General features: G+C 38.6%; 1 protein-coding gene across 1 annotated transcript in view; it reads left to right on the top strand.

Moving 5' to 3' along the window:
- sntg2 (syntrophin, gamma 2) overlaps positions 1–22966 on the top strand; it is a 101403-nt gene that overhangs the window by 22719 nt on the left and 55718 nt on the right. Inside the window, exons 2-5 of the mRNA XM_058748382.1 lie at positions 17900–18037; positions 20354–20410; positions 20679–20736; positions 22436–22479. Of these exons, the coding sequence (XP_058604365.1) occupies positions 17900–18037; positions 20354–20410; positions 20679–20736; positions 22436–22479 (297 nt within the window). The remainder of the gene's footprint in view (positions 1–17899; positions 18038–20353; positions 20411–20678; positions 20737–22435; positions 22480–22966) is intronic.

Below are 22966 nucleotides of genomic sequence, written 5' to 3' on the forward strand. Positions count from 1 at the left end.
GAGGATCTGCTCTCATTGTGGTCAAACGCAGGCAAGATATTCGGATGCATCTTCAGTATAGACATCTTGTGGATGTCACATTTATTCATATATCATGCACGGTGTAAGTTTTTCATTGTCATAGTCTTTTCTGGAAACAAACTGCATTGTGAAAAGTATTACAGTGCCGTGAAATGTTTTTTGCCCCCTTCCTGTTTTTTTTTATTTTATTTTTTTATATATTTGTCACACTTAAAAGATTCAGACCATCAAACTAATTTTAATATTACACAAAGATAATGCAAGTAAATACAAAATGCAGTTTTTAAATGATGATTTCATTTATTAAGGGAAAAAAGCTGTCTAAACCTACCTGGCCCTACGTGAAAAATTAATTGCCCCCTCCTATTAAATCATGAAAGAACTGTGATTAACCACATTATTTTAGAAAGCTGAGTTAAATTTCACTAGCCAAACCCAGGCCTGATTACTGCCAGACCTGTTGAATCAAGAAATCACTTAAATAGAACCTGTCTGACAAAGTGAAGCATGCTTAAAGAGCAACACATCATGCCGTGATCTAAAGCAATTCAAGAACAGATGAGAAACAAAATAGTTGACATGTATCAGTCTGGAAAGGGTTATAAAGCCATTTCTAAGGCTTTGGGACTCCAGCAAACCACGGTCAGAGCCATTATCCACAAATGGAGAAAACTTGGAACAGTGGTGAACCTTCCCAGGCTGGCCTACCAAAATTACTCCAAGAGCGCAATGACGACTCATCCAGGAGGTCATAAAAGAACCCAGAACAACATCTAAAGAACTGCAGGCCTCACTTGCCTCGATGAAGGTCAGTGTTCATGATTCAACAATAAGAAGACTGGGCAAAAAACGGTATCCATGGGAGAGTTCCAAGGCAAAAGCCATTGCTGACCAAAACGAACACAAAGGCTCGTCTCACATTTGCCAAAAAAATATCTTGATTATCCCCAAGACTTTTGGGCAAATATTCTGTGGGCTGATGAGACAAAAGTTGAACTTTTTGGAAGGTGCGTGTCCCGTTATATCTGGCATAAAACCAACACAGCATTTCATAAAAAGAACATCATACCAGCAGTCAAACATGGTGGTGGTAGTGTGATGGTCTGAGGCTGCTTTGCAGCTTCAGAACCTGGATGACTTGCCATAATTGATAAAACCATGAATTCTGCACTCTGTCAGAAAATCCTGAAGGAGAATGTCCGGCCATCAGTTTGTGACCTCAAGCTCAAGCGCACTTGGGTTATGCAGCAGGACAATGATCCCAAGCACACCAGCAAGTCCACCTCTGAATGGCTCAAAAAAAAAAAATTAAGGTTTTGGAGTGGCCAAGTCACAGTCCGGACTTAAATCCGATTGAGATGCTGTGGCATGACCTTAAACAGTCCATTCATGCTCGAAAACCCTCCAATGTGGCTGAATTAAAACAATTCTGCAAAGAAGAGTGGGACAAAATTCCTCCACAGCGATGTTAGACTCATTGCCAGTTATCGCAAACGCTTGATTGCAGTTGTTGCTGCAAAGGGTGGCACAACCAGTTACTATTTTCACATAGTAGGTGTCAGGCAGGTTTGGGCAGCTTTTTTCCCTCAATAAATGAAATCATTATTTCAAAACTGCATTTTGGATTTACTTGAGTTATCTTTGTGTAATATTAAAATTTGTTTGATGATCTGACTCTTTTAAGTGTGACAAATATGCAAAAGATAAAAAAAAAAACAGGAAGGGGGCAAAAACCTTTTCACGGCACTGTATATAAACTAGCCGGTTTGCATTTGCTGGAGGAAATATGATGCTGCTTTCCTGTCTGTGGTGATACTGTTGGACATTTCATGAGATCTCACCTTAGAAATTGTCAATTTTTTACAGTTTTATTTATAACTTCTATTATTTATTTAGTATATGCATATTACTTTTTAAAATGAGTGTTACTATGCTGTACTAATATCAAGTGTTGTTTTTAGTATTTGTGATTTTTAATACTATAATATACACATATTTAATATGAGTTTTATTTTTGTTATACTATTATGGTTTTCATGATTTTGTAAAAATATTTTGTTTTTCATTTTAAAAAGTTTTGGTTATTTTGTTTTTTGTCATTTTAAATTGTCTATACAGTTTTTTTTCTTTTATGACAGTTTAGTTTAGTAGTTTTAGTACTTAAACTTTTCATACATTTTTATGTGTTATATTTTAATAAATATTTTTCTAAGTAATATATACAAGTAATAAATATATAAGTAACTTATATTTTATAAGTAATAAATGTTTTTATGGTTTTAGTTTTAGTTATAAATAATATTCATAAATGGGAGTTTTCACTGTCATAGTCTTCTTCTCTAGCCACTATTCCTTAACAAAATGCATAGTGATGAGTACTATAGAAACTAGCCATCTGCATTTGCTGAAGGAAATGTGAAGCTGCTTTCCTGTCTGAGGTGATACTCTTGGACATTTCATGAGGTCTGGCTGTAGAAACTGTATTTTTATTTTTTTATTTTTTGCTCAGAGTTGGCGCCCGAGGGCCGTCATGCAGAGGTGACCCTTAGCCAGATCCTTCGGCCAAATCTGGATTTCAGTCCCAACCAAACCATCAGGCCGTGACAGCCACAGTTGTGGCCTTGAGCGAAGCTTCTAAGCCCAGATTTCTCCAGAGACTCTGCCGTAGAATGAAGGCTTTCCTGGCTATCTTTGCAAACGCTGTATAAATATAGCAAGAGCTCACCTTTCCTGCATGTTGAGAGTGTGCGCGCTCTCTAACTCCGAACTTTGATTAATTATCTTCTCCCTAACGGGAGACTCACTTGACCTACATCCCGGTGTCTCCGGGGAGAATGGGTTTAGGTGCCAGAGAGAGAACTAGGCCAGAACAGAGAGACTGTGGGTCTGTCAGAACCAGGCTCATCATCAGCAGCAGCGGCAGCACAGGATGGACAAACACATGCACTGCGCAAAATACATGACGCTTCTGCAGCTCACACACTTATAGATACAAGATTAATAGCACAAAATCAAAAGGAAAAAATTATTATTATTAATAATAATACAACCCGAATTCCAGAAATGTTGGGACGTTTTTAAAATTTGAATAAAATGAAAACTAAAGGAATTTCAAATCACATGAGCCAATATTTTATTCACAATAGAACATAGATAACATAACAAATGTTTAAACTGAGAAATTGTACAATTTTATGCACAAAATGAGCTCATTTCAAATTTGACACCTGCTACAGGTCTCAAAATAGTTGGGACGGGTGTTGCATGTTTTTCATGGTGTAGCATCTCCTCTTCTTTTCAAAACAGTTTGAAGACGTCTGGGCATCGAGGTTATGAGTTTCTGAAGTTTTGGTGTTGGAATTTGGTCCCATTCTTGCCTGATATAGGTTTCCAGCTGCTGGAGAGTTTGTGGTCGTCTTTGACGTATTTTTCGTTTAATGATGCTCCAAATGTTCTCTATAGGTGAAAGATCTGGACTGCAGGGAGGCCTGTTCACCACCGGGACTCTTCTACTACAAAGCCATGCTGTTGTAACATCTGCAACAGGGCTGGACTGTTAATCGGGCATACCGGGCATTTTCCTGGTGGGCCAATGGGTTTTTATTATTTATTTTTTTGCCAAGGACCATCACGCAGGGACAACGAGCAGCCAGTGGTCCATTGGTTTGTCTCCTGTATTGACAGCGTAAACCACCTAATTCCAACAAGCTACAGACGGAGCAATGAAGTATTTTGCTCTGCCTAAAGAATGCTTCACCGCAACTTCTTCCTCGTCGGTTTTTCCCACGTTTTCACAGCAGCTTTATCAAGAACAGGCCTGCTCTGTGGTGAGTGATGCGGCGTAAAGAGCCAGGCAGGAGGAGGAGAGGAGAGCAGTTGAATCGGTAAAGTGCTTGATAGGGACTCGCAACGGAGGCAGGCATCTAAACTATCCTAATGTATGCGCGCGCCATGAGTGTATAGAATACGCAAACACGTTTCGAAAAGACACGATATTGATGGACCTGATGTTTTAGTCTTATCCAAAACAACTAGATGCAATGATACATATCTACACTGTCAAGAGTTTTTGAACAGTAAGATTTTGAATGTTTTTTAAAGAATTATCTTCTGCTCACCAAGCCTGCATTTATTTGATCACAAATACAGCAAAAGCAGTAATATTGTGAAATATTTTTACTATTTAAAATAACTGCTTTCTATTTGAATATATTTTAAAGTGTAATTTATTTCTGTGATGCGCAGCTGAATTTTCAGCATCATTACTCCAGTCTTCAGTGTCCCATGATGCTTCAGAAATAATTCTGATATGCTAATTTGCTGCTCGAGAAACATTTATTATTATTATTATTATTATTATCAATATTTAAAACAGTTGAGTACATTTTTTCTTTTTCTAGATTCTTTGATGAATAGAAAGATCCAAAGATCAGTGTTTATCTGAAATAAAAAAGCTTTTGTAACATTATACAATTCAAAAGCTTGGAGTCAGTATAATTTTTTTGTTTAGTTTTTTGGGAAAGAAATATAGAAATTAATACTTTTATTTAGCAAGGATGCTTTAAATTGATCAAAAATGATGATAAAGACATTTATAATGTTACAAAAGATTTCTATTTCAGATAAATGCTGTTCTTCTGAACTTTCTATTCATCAAAGAAACCTGAAAAATAAATATATATATTCAGCTGTTTTCAACATAATAATAACAATAAATGTTTTTTGAGCAGCAAATCAGAATATTTGAATGATTTCTGAACAATCATGTGACTGGAGTAATGATGCTGAAAATTGCTTTTAAATAACCGGAATAAATTAGGCTACATTTTAAAATATATTCAAATAGAAAGCGGTTATTTTAAATAGTACAAATATTTCACAATATTACTGCTTTTGCTGTATTTTGGATCAAATAAATGCAGGCTTGGTGAGCAAAAGAGACATCTTTAAAAAAATTAAAAAAATAAATAAAAAATCTTACTGTTCAAAAACTTTTGACTGGTAATGTATATCATATATATATACAGGTTAATCTCAATAAATTAGAATGTCATGGAAAAGTTCATTTATTTCAGTAATTCAACTCAAATTGTGAAACTCGTGTATTAAATAAATTCAGTGCACACAGACTGAAGTAGTTTAAGTCTTTGGTTATTTTAATTGTGATGATTTTGGCTCACATTTAACAAAAACCCACCAATTCGCTATCTCAACAAATTAGAATATGGTGACATGCCAATCAGCTAATCAGCTCAAAACACCTGCAAAGGTTTCCTGAGCCTTCAAAATGGTCTCTCAGTTTGGTTCACTAGGCTACACAATCATGGGGAAGACTGCTGATCTGACAGTTGTCCAGAAGACAATCATTGACACCCTTCACAAGGAGGGTAAGCCACAAACATTCATTGCCAAAGAAGCTGGCTGTTCACAGAGTGCTGTATCCAAGCATATTAACAGAAAGTTGAGTGGAAGGAAAAGTGTGGAAGAAAAAGATGCACAACCAATCGAGAGAACTGCAGCCTTATGAGGATTGTCAAGCAAAATCGATTCAAGAATTTGGGTGAACTTCACAAGGAATGGACTGAGGCTGGGGTCAAAGCATCAAGAGCCACCACACACAGACGTGTCGAGGAATTTGGCTACAGTTGTCGTATTCCTCTTGTTAAGCCACTCCTGAACCACAGACAACGTCAGAGGCGTCTTACCTGGGCTAAGGAGAAGAAGAACTGGACTGTTGCCCAGTGGTCCAAGAGCAAGTTTTGTATTTAATTTGGAAACCAAGGTCCTAGAGTCTGGAGGAAGGGTTGAGAAGCTCATAGCCCAAGTTGCTTGAAATCCAGTGTTAAGTTTCCACAGACTGTGATGATTTGGGGTGCAATGTCATCTGCTGGTGTTGGTCCATTGTGTTTTTTGAAAACCAAAGTCACTGCACCCGTTTACCATTTCCAACAAGAATGTCAAATTTGGACTCATCTGACCACTTTTCCACTTTGAAACAGTCCATTTTAAATGAGCCCTGGCCCCCAGGACACGACAGCGCTTCTGGACCATGTTCACACATGGCTTCCTTTTTGCATGATAGAGCTTTAGATGGCATCTGCAGATGGCACGGCGGATTGAGTTTTTGGAAATTTAGCACCATAAAACAGTATGTATGTATATATATATACGCACACAGTATTGCATTTTTGCTTTGCGACATTTCGATAATAATTCTATAATATATTTGATAATATATATATATATATATATATATATAGAGAGAGAGAGAGAGAGAGAGAGGCTCTGGTAATATCAGTATTAATTTATTATTATTTTCATCTTGAATTATTATGTTTCATTTCATTCAAAGTTTTAGTAATTATGTTGTGTTCTTTTTAAATTTTAATTATGTCTATTGTTACGGGTTCGTGGTTGTAGTTTGACTTGAATGAAGGGCAGGAGAACGAAGTAGCGTCAACACACATTTATTAACGTTTGCTCAGACCAAGAAAAAGGGGAAAACTGAGGACTTATAACATGACGGGAACAAAAGAGCAAACAAGATAATACAAATCAGGTGGGGACAATGAATGATGATTAACTAATAAGAACCAGAACTAAACCAAATAAGGGAAAACAGGAACTTAGAAGGGCAGACATGTGACATATCGTCTCACGCCGTAGAGTTCTACCGGGGAGGGGGGCGGGCGCCCTGGAGTCCAGTGTAGGACCAGGACAAGGGAGGCCTCCAGGGCGGGTCCGGGGACTCGGGAGGCCATGGCGGAGCAGGGAGCTTGGGCGCCCAAGGCGGAGCAGGATTCTCGGGGGTATAGCCCCCCCCCCAAGATTTCTTTGGTGAAGTTTAAAACTTGAATCCTCTGGAAAGACTCTTGGGGACGCTCTGGCAGCGCGGAGCTGGACGGAACCAGCGGAGACTCTTGAGGGCGCTCTGGAGGCGCGGACTCTTGGGGGCGCTTTGGAGGCGCGGACTCTTGGGGGCGCTCTGGAGGTGCGGAGCTGGACGGAACCAGCGGGGACGAAGGAGAGCTGGACGGGACCAGCGGGGACGAAGGAGGGCTGGACGGGACCAGCAGGGACGGAGGAGGGCTGGACGGGACCAGCAGGGACGGAGGAGGGCTGGACGGGACCAGCGGGGACGAAGGAGGGCTCTTGCGAGGAGCTGGCACTGGCGGGCACTTGCGAGGAGCAGGCACTGGCGGACACTTGAGATTCTCTGGCGGGCTTGCCATTCTCTCTGACGGTGGGCTTGCCATACTCTCTGACGGCGGGCTTGCCATACTCTCTGAAGGAAGGCTTGCGAGGGCTGTGAACGGCGGCGGGAACTTCTTCGCGGAAGGCGGGTTAGGGAGAGCTGCGGACGGCGGCTGGTTTTCGTGAGCCGAGGATGGCCCGGACACTTCCCGACACCGTTTGACACCGGTAAACAGCTTCTCTCCAACACAATCCCGTGGTGTCTGGGAGGTCCATTGGACGGTGGAGATTGGCTCCGAGCCGGAACAGTTCGGTAAGGGTGGCGTCATCCCAAGCCGTTGCCGAGGCGAGTTTACAGAATTCCAAGGCATAATCATAAAAGGGGAGTCCTTGAAGGGCTAGGGCTGCGAAACGGTCCGCAAACTCCATACTTCGTTTTGGGTCTGAGCTTCTGTTAGGGGTGCGTGGTTGAAGTTTGACTTGAATGAAGGGCAGGAGAACGAAGTAGCATCAACACACGTATACATTTATTAACGTTTGCTCAGACCAAGAAATAGGGGAAAACTGAGGATTTATAACATGACGGGAACAAAAGAGCAAACAAGATAATACAAATCAGGTGGGGACAATGAACGATGATTAAATAATAAGAACCGGAACTAAACCAAATAAGGGAAAATAGGAACTTAGAAGGGCAGACACGTGACATCTATATATAGTAGTTTCTTTCTTAAGTTTTAGTCATTTTTGTATTTTTTCAACTGTTTTCAATGTTATTTCAGTTTATGATTATTTTATTTCAGGCAATGAATATGTACAGTTTTATTTCACAATAATAACCCTGGGTAATATATGTTTAATTGCACTTCAGTATTTGATTTTAATTAAAAAATGTCTAGAACGTATGATTTATATTTCATTTTTTTACATTAATATTACATATTTCAGTGTAAAATAAATAGAAATGATGATTCTGTACAAAAAATTGAAGTAAATCTATAAATATATCAATATTTCTTCAAATATGCACACTATTGGACTGAAAGCTCTACTGGACGTTCTTCATTGCATCGTGAACACAAATAAACCACAGCAGATGTGACTGAATGCGTGTTGTTATTCTATAGAGAACTGATTTTATATGTTGATTTTGCACTCCGGACATAAGTTAAGAAATTACTGTCACTGCAGCTGGGTTTTATCAAAAACAGTGGTCAAATATCGAAGCTGGAGTCTGAAATCTTTCTTATGATGTTTATTTTGTCCAGAAGAGTGTGGTGTTTTAGCAGGCAGTGAATGTTAAACAACAGCATTCTGGGCCCACCAGCCCTAACACTCTTCATTTTATTGATGCAAAATATAATTTCTCTCTTCTTGCAATATCACCCAGTCATTTCATCAGTTTCATCTGCTGTATTTCTATGATAACTTGACTTGCAGTCAATTATTCTGAAGCAAATATGAGGATGTTCTTCTCGTCTCTGTCTCATGAGGGAGGTTTTGCTGTGCTGCTGTTCATCTGTGCGTGACCAAACATCACGCTGTTTGTTTTTTGTCTTTGGAGATTCCTGTCAGCGATCTTCGGCTGTTCTGAATGACACAGAAGCTGCTGTTTGATGTTTTCAGTGATGTTTGCACAGATAAATGCCGCTAGAGTGATGTTTCCTTATGAGAGTGTGTTGATCTAGCTGAAGCACATCCTGCAAAGTTTATGAAGTTGCATTGAAATATGAGAGTCAGTCCCTCAAAATGTATAATTCTGTGTACAAAATGCAAGAGTCACTCTTGAACCGGTGATTGTTCAAATTACTAATGCTTTAAACCAGTCTTACTTTAATATAATTGAGATATTGTTATAGTTTTATTAATATTTTGAATTACCGTATTGTCCCGAATATAAGACGACCCCCCTTTTTCCAGATGTACCTGTTGGAAAAAAGCTTTTTGAAAACCAAATCTTTTTTTTTTTTCTCTCTCTCTGTAAAACACATTTATTCTTAAATTATTTTCATATTGCATATTTTTCCAATTCTAATTTTTGTTTTGAAAGTATGGTAAATACTGGTAAAATGTACCAACAATGACATTGGAAAATTTTGATATACCATTGAAATAACAGGTAGCCCATCTGAATTATACAACAATTAGGCTATCCAACTCATAGTAGCCTACCAAAATGTTATTATCAGTAGACGTGAAATCTTATTGTAGTCTTCAAATCTGGGTACTGTCTTATGTTTTAAAATCACTTACAGAGGAAGTTTGGTCCCATCAGACTAACATGACAGTCACGATCATGCTGCTGTAAGCTTTTCTTTTTCATTTGTTTTAATTCGCGATCTTTACAACACACATTACATTACATATTTCATGGCACAATCGTTTTATGCGTTTTTGGCGCCACCTATTGCTGTGGGTGTATTATTGACATGTCAAAGTCTAGACCCCGAATATAAGACGACCGCGTTTTTTCAGATGTATTTCCAAGAAAAAAACATCGTCTTATATTCGGGACAATACGGTAGTTTGTATTTTGACATCCTGTTTTTATTTTGGTACATTGTTTTATTTTAGTCAGTGTAATTTTAGTATAATTGAAATGCTATTAGGGTATTTAATTAGTTTTTCATTTTGATATTTTCCATTATTATTATATTCAATTTATTTAAAGTTATATAATAACTTAATTTTATATGTTTTTAAAATATGGATATATAGTTTTAATTAATGCAATTTGTTTATTTCAGGTTCAGTTTTATAGTAGATCAAGTTAAACTAAATGTGAATGAGAAATTGTCAGGGTTTCTATGAGAGAGGACTCAAAAGCAGGATAAGAGTTGAGTTTATTAACAAAAGATATGGTGAGGAGGGGAGAGAACAGTCCAGACAATAGGCAGGGAACGAATGACGACAGGCGGCCTAGGTGAGTGGTCACAGAGTCCAGTCCAGGATGGCAGACCGCCAGAGAGCAGTGAAGGCAGCAAAGCTGGAGGTCAGAGTTTAGCAGCGGTGGCCAGACACTCCACCCTAGTGATGTCACCGGCTCGGCACAGGCCTAGCAGCGTGGCAGACCCAGGGAGGGGACCGGTAGCCCAATCTGCTGGACAGGACAAGACAAGGGACTGACGAGAGGCTAAACCTACAAACAACTAGGAAGGGAATAAGCAGCATCACCGGACTGATAAGACAGAGCAAGCAAACACTGACATAGCACAATGAACTAGCAAAACAAGAGGGAAAGGGAGAACAATATAAAAGGAACAGGTGACAACACTCAGACCAACAAAGAGAACGAGGGACAGGTGACAGAACTCAGACAAACGAGGACTAAACAAGGAGGCAGAACATGGCAGACAACAAAGACAGAGCCATGTGCTCAAAACAAAACATACAAACATGGAACAAAGACAGACAAGACTGTCAGGGGAGATCTGCTCCTTCTGGAGAGGGCTCTGGGACTGCTCTCTCTGGAGCAGATTTAGAAGCAGCCTCTTCTATAGCGGACTCTGGAGGTTCACTTTCAGGAATCTCATACAAGGTGGCCACAGCAAGGGTGGCGAGAAGCTCCCTATTGGACTTGATAAGGTTGGCAAGAGACTCAGAAGAGGCCTCAGCGGCTGTGACAACAGGCTGCTTGGGAACGGCCTCCATGGTTGTGAATGGGAGAGCGGGGTGCTCAGCGATGGCCTCTGTGGCCATAACAGGCTGAATGGGAGCCCCCGGGATGGCCTCCATGGCCAAAACGTTAAGAGCAGGCTGCTCAGGAACAGCCTCTGGGGGCACAACAGGAAATTCAGAGATGGCCTCCTTGACCATAATTGGCTGAATGAGAGCCCCTGGAATGGCCGGTGAGGCAGTGATCCTGGTCGTCTCAGCGGAGACAGGAATAGGCCCAGCAGATTGTGACAAGTCAGGAGCAGACCTGATAGACTGAGGGACAACACTTGACTGATTCTTGAGTAACAGGAGTGCACTCAGTTGACTCTGGGAAGACAGAGGTTGACTTGATAGACTCAGAGGTGTCTGGTGCAAACTTAATTGACTGAGTGATGACTGTGGTTGACAACTTGTTCCTGGATAACGGTAGTGAAGGTGACCGATTCAGGGAAGACAGAAGTAGACTCTGGCTTAGAATCGAGTGGAAGTGACTGGATAGCTGCCAACTCGGCCCTCTCGGAAATGACTGGGGCAAGGTTGATTGGTTCGGGAATGACGGGATCGGGAATGACTGGAACGGGTATGACGGGATCTGGAGTGACTGGAACAGGCTTGATGGGATCTGGAGTGACTGGAGAGGGTTTGACTGGCCCTCGAGCGATTGAAACAGGCTTGATGGGATCTGGAGTGACTGGAACAGGCTTGATGGGATCTGGAGTGACTGGAGAGGGTTTGACTGGATCTGAAATGACTGGAGCGGTTTTGACTGCATCTGGAGTGGGCTTGGCTGGTATGGAAATGTCAGCAGCAGTCTTGGCCATCTCTGGGAAAGCGGAGGTTGATTCAACATTCTGAGAAAAAAAAAAAGGGACTGACATATGGTCTGGGAGATGACATCAGTTGACTTGACAAGCTCAGGGGAGACTGGGGAGGTGTCAGAGTCATAAATGGATGCAGCCGACTGGAGAGCCCTCTTCCTTCTTGCCCTTCGCTTCCGAGTAGGAGTCAGAAGAGGATCTTGGTCTACACTTGACAAGGGAAGTGGGGCAGAGTGGTTGCTGCATGCTGGCTCGGGAGGTGGAGGAGACATTACCCACTGGATGCGATGACCCAGATACCTTGAAGTCCCAGAAATTCAAAATATTAAGGTTCTCCAACTCCCACTTAAGCACAGGATCATCCAAGCAGGCATTGAAAATGTCTTTGAGAGTGGTGTCATCATAATCAAGCCCCCTTGACATAGTCCAGAAAAACTGGGTAAAAGCACCTATATCCCAGCCCTGTTGGCGAAGGTTAGCCAGACCTCGTTGGCGAGCTAGTCTCTCCTGGGCATTAGCAGGTGGCAGGATCTTGATACTCATTCTGCTGAGTCCAGTGCTGGCCAGTTCGTTCTGTCAGGGTTTCTATGAGAGGACTCTCAAGCAGGATAAGAGTTGACAGTTTATTAACAAAACAGACAGGACAAGATATGGTGAGGAGGGGAGAGAACACGGTCCAGACAATAGTCAGGGAACGAATGACGACAGGTGGCCTAAGTGAGTGGCCACAGAGTCCAGTCCAGGATGGCAGACCGCCAGAGAGCAGTGAAGGCAGCAAAGCTGGAGGTCAGAGTTTAGCAGCGGTGGCCAGACACTCCACACTAGTGATGTAACAGGCCTAGCAGCGTGGCAGACCCAGGGAGGGGACCGGTAGCCCAATCTGCTGTACAGGACAAGACTAGACTGGGGACTGACAAGAGACTATACCTACAAACAACTAGGAAGGGAATAAGCAGTATCACAGGACTGGTAAGACACAGCAAGCAAGCAAACACTGATGTAGCACAGCGAACTGGCAACACAAGAGGGAAAGGGAGAACAATATAAAGGACAGAAGAACATGAGGAACAGGTGACAACACTCAGACCAACAAAGAAAAAACGAGAGGGACAGGTGACAGAACTCAGACAAACGAGATCAGAGACATGAGGGGCAGGTGACAATAATCAGACAAACGAGGACTAAACAAGGGGGCGTGGTAACAAGTAACAAGGAGGCAGGACAGGAGGAGCACATGGCAGACAACAACAACAAATGTGCTCAAACACACAATAAACATAGAAACATGGAAAAAAGACAAGACAGACAAGACTGTCAGGAGATTCCTGACAGAAATAGTCCTATTTCTTTTATATATATATATATTTTATTTATTTATTTATTTTTTTCAATTCACTTTTCTTTTTTTTCTTTTCCATCAGTGTTATTTTAGTAGGCTATCATTGAAATGCTTTCATGGTTTCTATTAATATTTTTTTAATTAGCTTTTATTTTGATATTTTAAGTTGTTATTTTTATTTTTAGTTATTTTTTTGTTTTGTTTTTCGAAAACTCTGAATCAGTTAAACCATTGCGTTGCAAAACAATTCACTGTTAAGCGCTACAAATGGATCACGTATTGCGAATAATTTTATTTAGATCAGGATTTCACGTATCATGAATCATTTGATTCAGATCGGAACTTCAGAGGTGGATAGCGAATCATTTGACGAATTGAATGATTCGCAGTCCGAATCCATCGAAGTCACGATATGAAATGATTGTTTGCGAATTATTATTCAGATCGGGATTTTGGAGCGTGGATTGTGAATCATTTGGTGTGGGTTCACGAATCATTTGATTCAGATCAGGTTTTCGGAGCGTGTGTATAAAATATATTAAACAGAACAAAACATCAAACCATTAAGGCAGTACAGTTATAAAAACAAAGAAAGGAAAGAAAGAATACACAAATACAGATCCCTTATAAGAAAATGAACCATGGTTTTATTATAGTAAAAGTGTAGTAACTAGGGGTGTCCCCGAATAGTCGACGATTCGATGATTCGATTCGAGGAGCCTGATTCGACTCCCAATCTCACAGTCGAATATTCACGGGGTGTTATGATCATGCCATTTTGGCTATACAGGGGTGCTCGGTGTCTGATTTCACATCGAACTACCGGTTTTCTCCCAATAAGTTAATATACAGCCTATTATGATAATGCTGTAAATAAGAATCTTAAAAGAAAGAAGCTTTAAATAAATATTAACGTGCGTGAATGAATCCAACCTCCCCTATAGATTAAAGTTTCGCTTTCTAATCTGTCACCGACAGAGGAGCATGGCGGCAGGGATTTAAATCTTTAACAAAGACTCAAATTGATACAGGCAGAGTGGAAGACTTCTCTTTTTTCGATCAGGTAGGGTACAACAAGTGATTTCAAACCGTTTCAGTCAGTTTATTTATATCGTGTATATTATTTATATCGTATAAGATGCATTAGGGTTGAGTTACGCTACAGTAAAGCGCTTCATTGTAGTACTATACTTATGTCTTCAGCGCGCGCAGCTCCAAACAGAATACGTTTCTCATATACATAACATTATAATAAGCACTATTGTAAAAAAAAAATAATAATAATAATATTGTGAATTCTTAAGGGTTTCGCTGACGTTTAATGTTAACTATCTTTTAATCAAAACATAAAACATTATTCACCCCATTTGTATCTACGAGGCGTCCGTTACACATTTTCCCTGTGTATTTATGACTGTCAAATGTTTGATTTGACTCTTGGTAATGTATTTTGCCCCGCCCCCAAATATATGAATCGACTATCAGTCGACTATTGGCATGATTCGAAAATTCCTATTCGACTATGAAAATCCTTAGTCGGGGACACCCCTAGTAGTAACCATGAATTTTTTTTTTTTTTTTTTTTGTATAACCACAGTACTATAAATAGCATGGTTAAACTATTAAAAACTCTTACTGGCATGACAAAAAGTAATGGAGTTGAAGCTCTTTCCGCTGTTATCGGGATCATTATCGAGTGCAGTAGTCCACTTGTTGCACTCTATACAAGTTGTTCAGCTTCAATTGTTTATAAAAGCAAATGAAAACATACCTGTGATGTTTTTCGTAAATATTTCATTGTTTTGCATTTATTTTAAGTAACCTTTTTTATGGCTTTAGTGACTTTAGTAGTCATGGTTTTAATTTCTGATGGCTTTGAGCCATAGTCCTGTTGATAGAAGCATCATGGGTTTTTATTTCATGAAGCTGCTGTTCTCTCTGCTCTGTAATGGATGTGTTAGTGTGGTATAGTAAATGGGAGAAAGTGTGTTGAGAAGAGACAGACTGCTGTCAGAATGACTGAAGATGTTGTTCCTCCATCGCTGTGATTTTTCGAGCTGCTCAGTTCAGTCCTGCTCAGGTTGTAGGTTTGAAAGCATCAGGAGCCCTTCAGGAAGAAAGCGATCCTCACCGCAGATGTGAAGCCACAGAAAGCCTGATAAATAAAGATTGTAATTGATTGCATTGTGAGGAGTATTCTTCAGCCACGGGAATCTCCTCCGGGACGCTTTTGTGGGTTAACTGAATTAACACTGCTCTCTCGACTCAGAGAAAGTAATTGAAAGATCCACAGGCAACTTTTCTGTTGCATTTATTCAGTTTATCTTCCAGAGGAGACAGAGACAACTTCACAAAGTGAAGCCAAATACTGCGAGAATAAGGAAAAGCCTGGTGCTTTTACATTAATCTCAGTCTTGTGTGCTTTTCAGGAATAGTTCATCTGAAAAGAGAAAGATTTTTCTGTGTTTCCTGAACAAAGCTCTCATATGACTTACATTTTTACAGTTACATTACCGCATTTTAGCAGATGCTTTTATCCAAAGCAACTTACACAAGAGAAATAAAGAAATTCAAGAGCCAACAATATTTATTTATATCTTGCTTGAGTCAAATCTAGTACTTTTATGATATATTTATTAATGTTTTATATGCCTTGTTGCAGGGATTCCCAATCTTTTTTGTCCATATGAGATTTTAAGTTAATATTTCAATAATTTAACAACGTTTGCATGTTCACTGGGTTTAGGTGACATGTAGGTAAACAAATAAAATATTTTCAATATATATTTTTTGTAAGTGTATTATTTTGACTTATTCATATTTGAAAATAATTTATTCTAAATTTAAATTTAAAACCGGTGTGCTTCACATGCAAGGATCAGCGCCCCTCGTTGGACGCTAGTGGCCTGGTTTCCTTCAGCACGTCTGAGGAGGAGATAGCCGTCAACGAGGCCGGCCCAACGTAGACTCGGAGCTGATCCGCGTTCTCACGCGTGCTGTGGAGGAACTAGGCCTGGAGTGGTCGGCCCCGGAAGAGGCCGCCCCTGGCCTACTCAACGAGTGGTTCCTCATGAGTCATCATAAGCCTTCCTCATGACAGCGACCTGCTCCGTTCATGCCAGAGGTCCACGAGGAGCTCACTAAAACCTGGCGAGCTCCTTACTCGGCACGTGTGAACCCCTCTACTGCAGCAGCTCTGTTGACGGCTTCCAGCTCAGGCTGGGGTGCTTAGGCTATCATCCTAGCCTATGCCTCAGCGGGTGTACAGTGTCCTATAGGTGTGAGGGCCCACTCCACAAGAGGAATTGTCTCCTCCTGGGCCTGGTCCAGCAGAATCTCTATTGGGGAGATCTGTGCGGCCGCCGGCTGGTCGTCGCCGTCTACCTTTATTAGATTCTACGGTTTAGAAGTCCCTGCCTGCCCTGCCTACTATCTACTTAATGCTAATATGTTATTTTGGTCATGAAAAATGAACATTAATAAAAGACATAAAGCCACAATGTCTGATTTTTTTTTTTTTTACATATAAAGATTTTTATTTAAAAATATGGATTTTCTAAACAGTGTCTCAACACTTTGTGATCTGAATTAGATTTCATACAATTCATACCTTGCTTAGATGGCCCAGCAGTGTCAATAGCAGGCCTAGGTACAGGGACAATGTTACCATCCTCTGCACCCCCCAAAAGGGCAGGATGAGTGCTCCTCAAATGGTGCATCATGGATTATGTATTTTTACAGTAGGCTAGCTGCCTATCACAATACATACATCTCACTTTATTTTGTGTTTCCAAATGGAAATGCTCCCACACCACAGATGTATGGCATCTCTTGCATGGAGCTTTTTTATGTAATCTATCAATATGAAATAATCTATGTATCAACTAGCCTATGATATCCTATCTCTAACTTATATGAATGTATGCCTATATGAATGTATCAGTATATTTATCCTAATTATCTGTCAATGTCTATAGCCTATCTATCAATATCTTAATAATAACTTTTAATCTAGCCTAAATATAACCAAATTACACTATAAATATCACTATATCGCAAAATCTTTCTCCTCTCACAAAAACCCACGAAGTGAAGATGCGTTAACTCCACTTTTATACTTTGTGGGAGTTAGGTTGAGACAGATGTGGATTGTGTGGATTGTGTGATTTGTTCCCGACCTTGTCAATCAAACGCAGATTTGGCAGGTATGTCACGTGACGTCTCGAAACACTTGTGACGTTTCGAAACATCTGCGCTTCGGAATCTTGACACCGTGTCAAAACGCCAGCCATCGCTATTCGTTTGTATGTTTGGATTTTATATATATATATATATATACATATATATATTAAAATATATATATATAAAAATAAATATATATATATATATATATATATATATATATATATATATATATATATTCTTTTTCTTTTCTTTTTATGTATGAATCAGGTCCGATTTCTGCATTTCAATAAATAAATAGTTTATTAATTATGTGCAAAAATGCATTTCTTCAAATTGCTTAGCATCAGCATAAGTCCATTAATTATGAAGCCAATTCATTTAATTCAGTTAAAAAGTATGAACAAAATATGACTAGCTGCAGAACACATTATTTTGAGTGCATGATGAAGTGTTTATTTTGGCGAAACTGTTCCTTTAAGACAAACAACATTGAATGTTGGGTTATGCATGAATTATGTTTTTGAGTTGTTTTTTAACAACAATTAACTGTCAATTTGAAATCCCTTCAGTTCTCTATTAGACAGAATTTCCTAAATATTATTATATATTTTTCCCTCTATTAATCAATCTAAATCTTATATATTATAATGTCTTCTAACATGTTTGTTTTTTGCTTTTTCAACAGACGAAAACCGGACTTGCCCTTTTGTATGACGAACACACAAGTAACACATACGACGTTCGTTTAAAGTTAATGAAAGAGCTGTTAATCATACAGAAGCAGGATGTGGTTTGTGTGAGCGGCGGTGACTCGCATCTAAATGTAAGTACTGAGTCTTTACCTTCGATTCGATCACCACTCAAACACGCTCATCACTGCAAATGTTTCACTCACACTGTGAGTGTTTTGTTGACAGATTACAGAACAAGATGCATTAGACAAGTTTTCATTACATTTGACATTGTTGTCATGAAGCACACTCCACTTCATTGTTTCATGAGATGCATCATCATCATCATCATCATCATCGTCCTTAAATGACGTCAGTGGCTTCACGCTCCGGCCCCTGATGCTGTCAAAACACAATGACAGTCATTAAATGTGTACAATGCACGCTGGAGAACACAATATAGTCATAATCAACATCATTAGTGAGGTTTAGAGCATCATTATAATCTGTTTTATAACTATAAGTGACCTGATCCATCATTTAGAGTCACTTTGACCCAGAAACACATTTTGAGTTTTGTGCAATTAAAGGAAAGTAAAAAGGAAAGTATCGGCTTTCTAATGGTGTAACTAATTATGTTTCCACTCTAAAGTGAGATCATTTACGTTTTGACCGTCATAAACCTTTGTTACTGAGAAATTGTTTGCAATCCTTTGGATGCTACTTGATAGAGTTTTATGAAGTCTTCCCATTTGAATTGATCAACTCATCCCCATAAATATTACTAAATCATTACCGTGATTTGTCACACTACTTAAGGTGAACATTGTTTGAATATCTTAAAAAAAAAAAAAAAGTATAAAATTGGAAAGTATGTATTTTTTTAATGTTATTAAAAAAATTAGACTCATAAACAGTAAACAGTTTTTGTTTATTTTTCCCCTAATATTATTTGAATGTTTTTTTAATGTCTTTGTTAAATAGCCACGTGAACAGTAAAATAAGTGTATAAATTTGTATGTATTTATTGTCTTCCTATTTACTTATTTATTTATTTGTTGCCTGATATTACCTGTTTTTGAAATTTGAGACTTTAATTAATATATAATTTTTTTTTTTTGATGCATGAACAATAATAAAAAAAAAAGTATTGATTTTATTTTATTTTATTGCTCAATATTACCTACAAGTTATAGCTTTTTGTCTTTTTAAAATATTATTTAAAAAAAACACTAGACATAGACAACATCAGAGAGTTCAGTTCAGAGAGTTAAAGTGAATAAAACATTGTCATCTGCTATTATAACAAATGTTGGAGTACCCCAGGGATGTGTCAGTTCTGCTATACTTTTTACTTTATATACAGACGATTGTTGAGCTGACATGACAAATCAATATATTTTAAAGTATTCTGACGACACTGTTTTAATATCCCTGTTGAATGCTTCAGATAGTCCTGTCAGGGTGTGACAAAATTGGTAGAATGGTGTGAGAATAATGATCATCAATACGAGTAAAACTGAAGAAATCATATTTGGGTCTAGACTTGATGGTTGTACATCACCTGTTGTTATTCATAATGAAAAAAATCAGACAGGTCAAAATGTGCAAGTATTTAGGAGTGATGGTGGATGATATGCTGTCTTGGAAGGATCATATTGATACTCTCTGTAAAAGAGTAAAGCAGAGAGTTTACTTCCTTTGTCGTCTTATGTCTTTTGGAGTGAGTAGGAAGATACTTTTGCTCTTCTTTATGTCTATGATTATGAGTATACTGCAATATTGTAACAACTTGTTAAGGCTAGCTAATAATATAGTAGCTGATTCTAATCATGTCCTGCACAATGAGTTTGTCTTATTGCCGTCAAATCGGAGGTACAGGGTCACAAGTTTCAACATAGTGAGGCTGAAGCATTCATTTGTGCATCAGGCTATCCTTGAGTTGAATAAGACACTCAATAATAAATCATGAGTATAAGAGGTGAATGTGATGTAAAGTGTAGGGTGTAGTGTAATGAAGGATGTCTTAGCTTCAAACAGTATATGTAATGTATAATATACTATGTAGATTAAATGTATTTGTTGGTGTTGAATGTTGTAAACATCGATACTGTTATGCGAGAAAACTTTCAATAAAGTATTATCATCATCATCATCATCAACATAATTCATTTATTTATTTATTTATTTATTTTTGCTTGATATTACCTGTATTTTAAATGTTGAGATCTTTTTTTAATGGAATTAAAAAATAAATAAATAAATAAAAATCCATTAAACATATCGATAGTAATATTATTTATTTATATATTTTTCTTTATTTAGCCTGATATTATCTGTATAAAGCATTTCTGTGTATAGGCTTTAACTCAAATGTTGCCTTATGACCACTTCTTTTTTTATTTATGTGTTATGTGGTTGATGCTACTGTATGAATATTTTACCAACTAAATTCCCATTTTTTAAAGCACAGAACTGTTGTACTTCGGAGACAGCTGACTGGAGGTCTCGGTCTGAGTATCAAAGTAGGTCTTTTGCTTCTTTTAATATCGTTCATTTACTTTAAAGAGCTTAATTAAACACGCTCAGGTAGTGCACGCATATCTCCACAGGCCAGATAATTATTGCACAATAGTAGTCTTTTAAAGATCAAAGAGGATCTTGATATAAGGATCAAGTCTCATTAGTTTTATTCACAATAATCTTTGAAGTGGCAATAGATTTGTATTTCTGAACAGTGCTGGATGTAAGATGTAGAAGTGAATTTCCTTGACGGCTCTTCATACATTTCAGGGGGGAGCAGAACATAAAGTGCCTGTGGTCATCTCAAAGATTTTCAAAGATCAAGTAGGTAAGATGACAAGCGTTCCTCCCATCCACTGTAAAGCAAAGCACATCGCTAGCAATAACTGTTAAAGGAGTAGTTCACCCAAAAATAAATTTGCTGAAAATGTGCTCACCATCAGATTTGGAGAAATGTATCATTGTCTCAGCAATGGATGCTCTGCAGTGAATGGGTGCCGTTAGAATGAGAGTCCAAACAGATGATAAAAACATCACAATAATCCACACCACTCCAGTCCATCAGTTAACATCTTGTGAAGCCAAAAGAAACAAATCCATCATTAAGACATTTTTAACATAAAACTGTTATCCATAATAACGCTTTCTCCAGTGAAAAAGTGAAAAAGTCTGGTCTGAATCAGGAAAGAAATCTGCACAGATCAAACACTGTTTACAAGCCAAAACAGCTCTAAACAAATATGTGGCTGGATTTTGATGTGAGAGATAACAGGAGATAGACTTTTTCACTGAACGAAGCATTATTATGGATTATGGACTCATATTTTAGCTGGAAGCAGCAGTTTGAAGTTAATGTCATTGCCCTTTTTTAGCTTTATTTTTATTTTACATGTTTCCTGAGGTACACTTATAATAATAATACAATGAAAACATTTCATCCAATAATACATTTCTACCCTGAATTATGCTCTGTTGAAAGGGGTGTGCCTTCTGCGAGACTTCAATGGAAACGCCCACTCCTGTGATTGGCTAATATATTTGCATATGAAATGAGCATCACATGTGGAACTCTCTCAAAACCTTTGACTGCATTTTTTTTTTTTTTTTTGATGATGATATTATCATGAAAAGTGTATAATTAGAGCGACTTCCATTGCGTCAAGTTTGCAGCCGAACACAGTCATGTTTACTAACACAATGTTTGTCACATATTTGTTTCTTACAAACACTCAGCTTTTGTCTTTGCAAGACATTAACTGATGGAGTGGTGTTCATTACATGTGGATTATTGTGATGTTTTTATCAGCTTTTTGGACTCTTAATCTGACGGCACCCATTCACTGCAGAGCATCCATTAGTGAGCAAGTGATGCAATGCTACATTTATCCAAATTTGATGAAGAAACAAACTCATCTACATCTTGGATGGCCTGTGGGTGAACTATTCCTGTAATATACGTTGTAAGATCTTGTAGAGTACAGTTCTTTCTACTTTTGTTTTTCATTTAAAATAAATGCACTGCACAGCCGAAATGTAGTCTGTTTGATATCCGTATAATTAGCACTTGCTCGCATTATAGTTTATTCATTGCAAGTGTCTGACAGCAGCTGCTAACGTGTGATTAGAATCAGTATTTGAGAACAGTTTATCTTTGTTGCATGCTATAGAGTTCAAATGTATTTTAATCACGGCTAATTCAAGACTCTGTGCATGCCGGCCTGCATTGCATTTGCAGTTTTATTGCTTTTTATTAGCTTGCCGCTGTCCTTTCTTACTTCTGAGACGCTTAGCGTAGAAATATATCCGCCCTTGATACCAGAAAGCTTATGAAGTTTCATCATATTTGTCAGAAGGCATTGAACTAAAACCCAGATTTGTGTGAAATTCGTCCCAAAGCGCTTCGCTAGATCGAAAGGCTCATCAAACTCAAATCCTGATTGCCATGTCATCGCATTAAAGCACTATTAAATGAGTAATTATGTCTCAATCTTTCCATTAACCTCTGGCCGGACCGTCCGGGGCCGCAGCCGATCAGACGGGGATGCTGTTTATCGGCGACGCCGTGTTGCAGGTCAGTGTTTCGGGTTTTTGCACACTCTCGCTCCTGACACGGCCCTCAGGGGCCAAGGGTGCATGTTAGAGCGCCATTCCCTCTGCATTTTAATGACGCTTCCCTCTGATTCATTTTCTCTGGCTTGACTGGAGGTTTAACCTTTATCTCCTTGTATGAATCAGAGGAACAGCAACAGAGAGAAGAGAGCAAGAAATAGAGTAATAGTTCCCGTGGTGCGACTGAAACAAATGGTTTTATTACATTTTGAATGTCATTGAAGACATCTTTATATATATATATATATATATATATATATATATAGGCCCTTTAAATACACATACAGTACAAGTGTGAGGCCACGAGGTGAAGTAAAAATCAAACTCTCTCATCTTGAGGATCAGCAAGTCTGATCCATTTCGGTTAATTTTAATTAATTTAATTTAATCAATCAAAAAACTTGCAGCGTTTTAGTTTCATAGCAGAGGATGCAGGTAAATGCTGCTGT

The sequence above is a fragment of the Onychostoma macrolepis genome, chromosome 17 (assembly GCF_012432095.1).
Source record: "Onychostoma macrolepis isolate SWU-2019 chromosome 17, ASM1243209v1, whole genome shotgun sequence".
NCBI classification, from domain to species: Eukaryota; Metazoa; Chordata; class Actinopteri; order Cypriniformes; family Cyprinidae; genus Onychostoma; species Onychostoma macrolepis.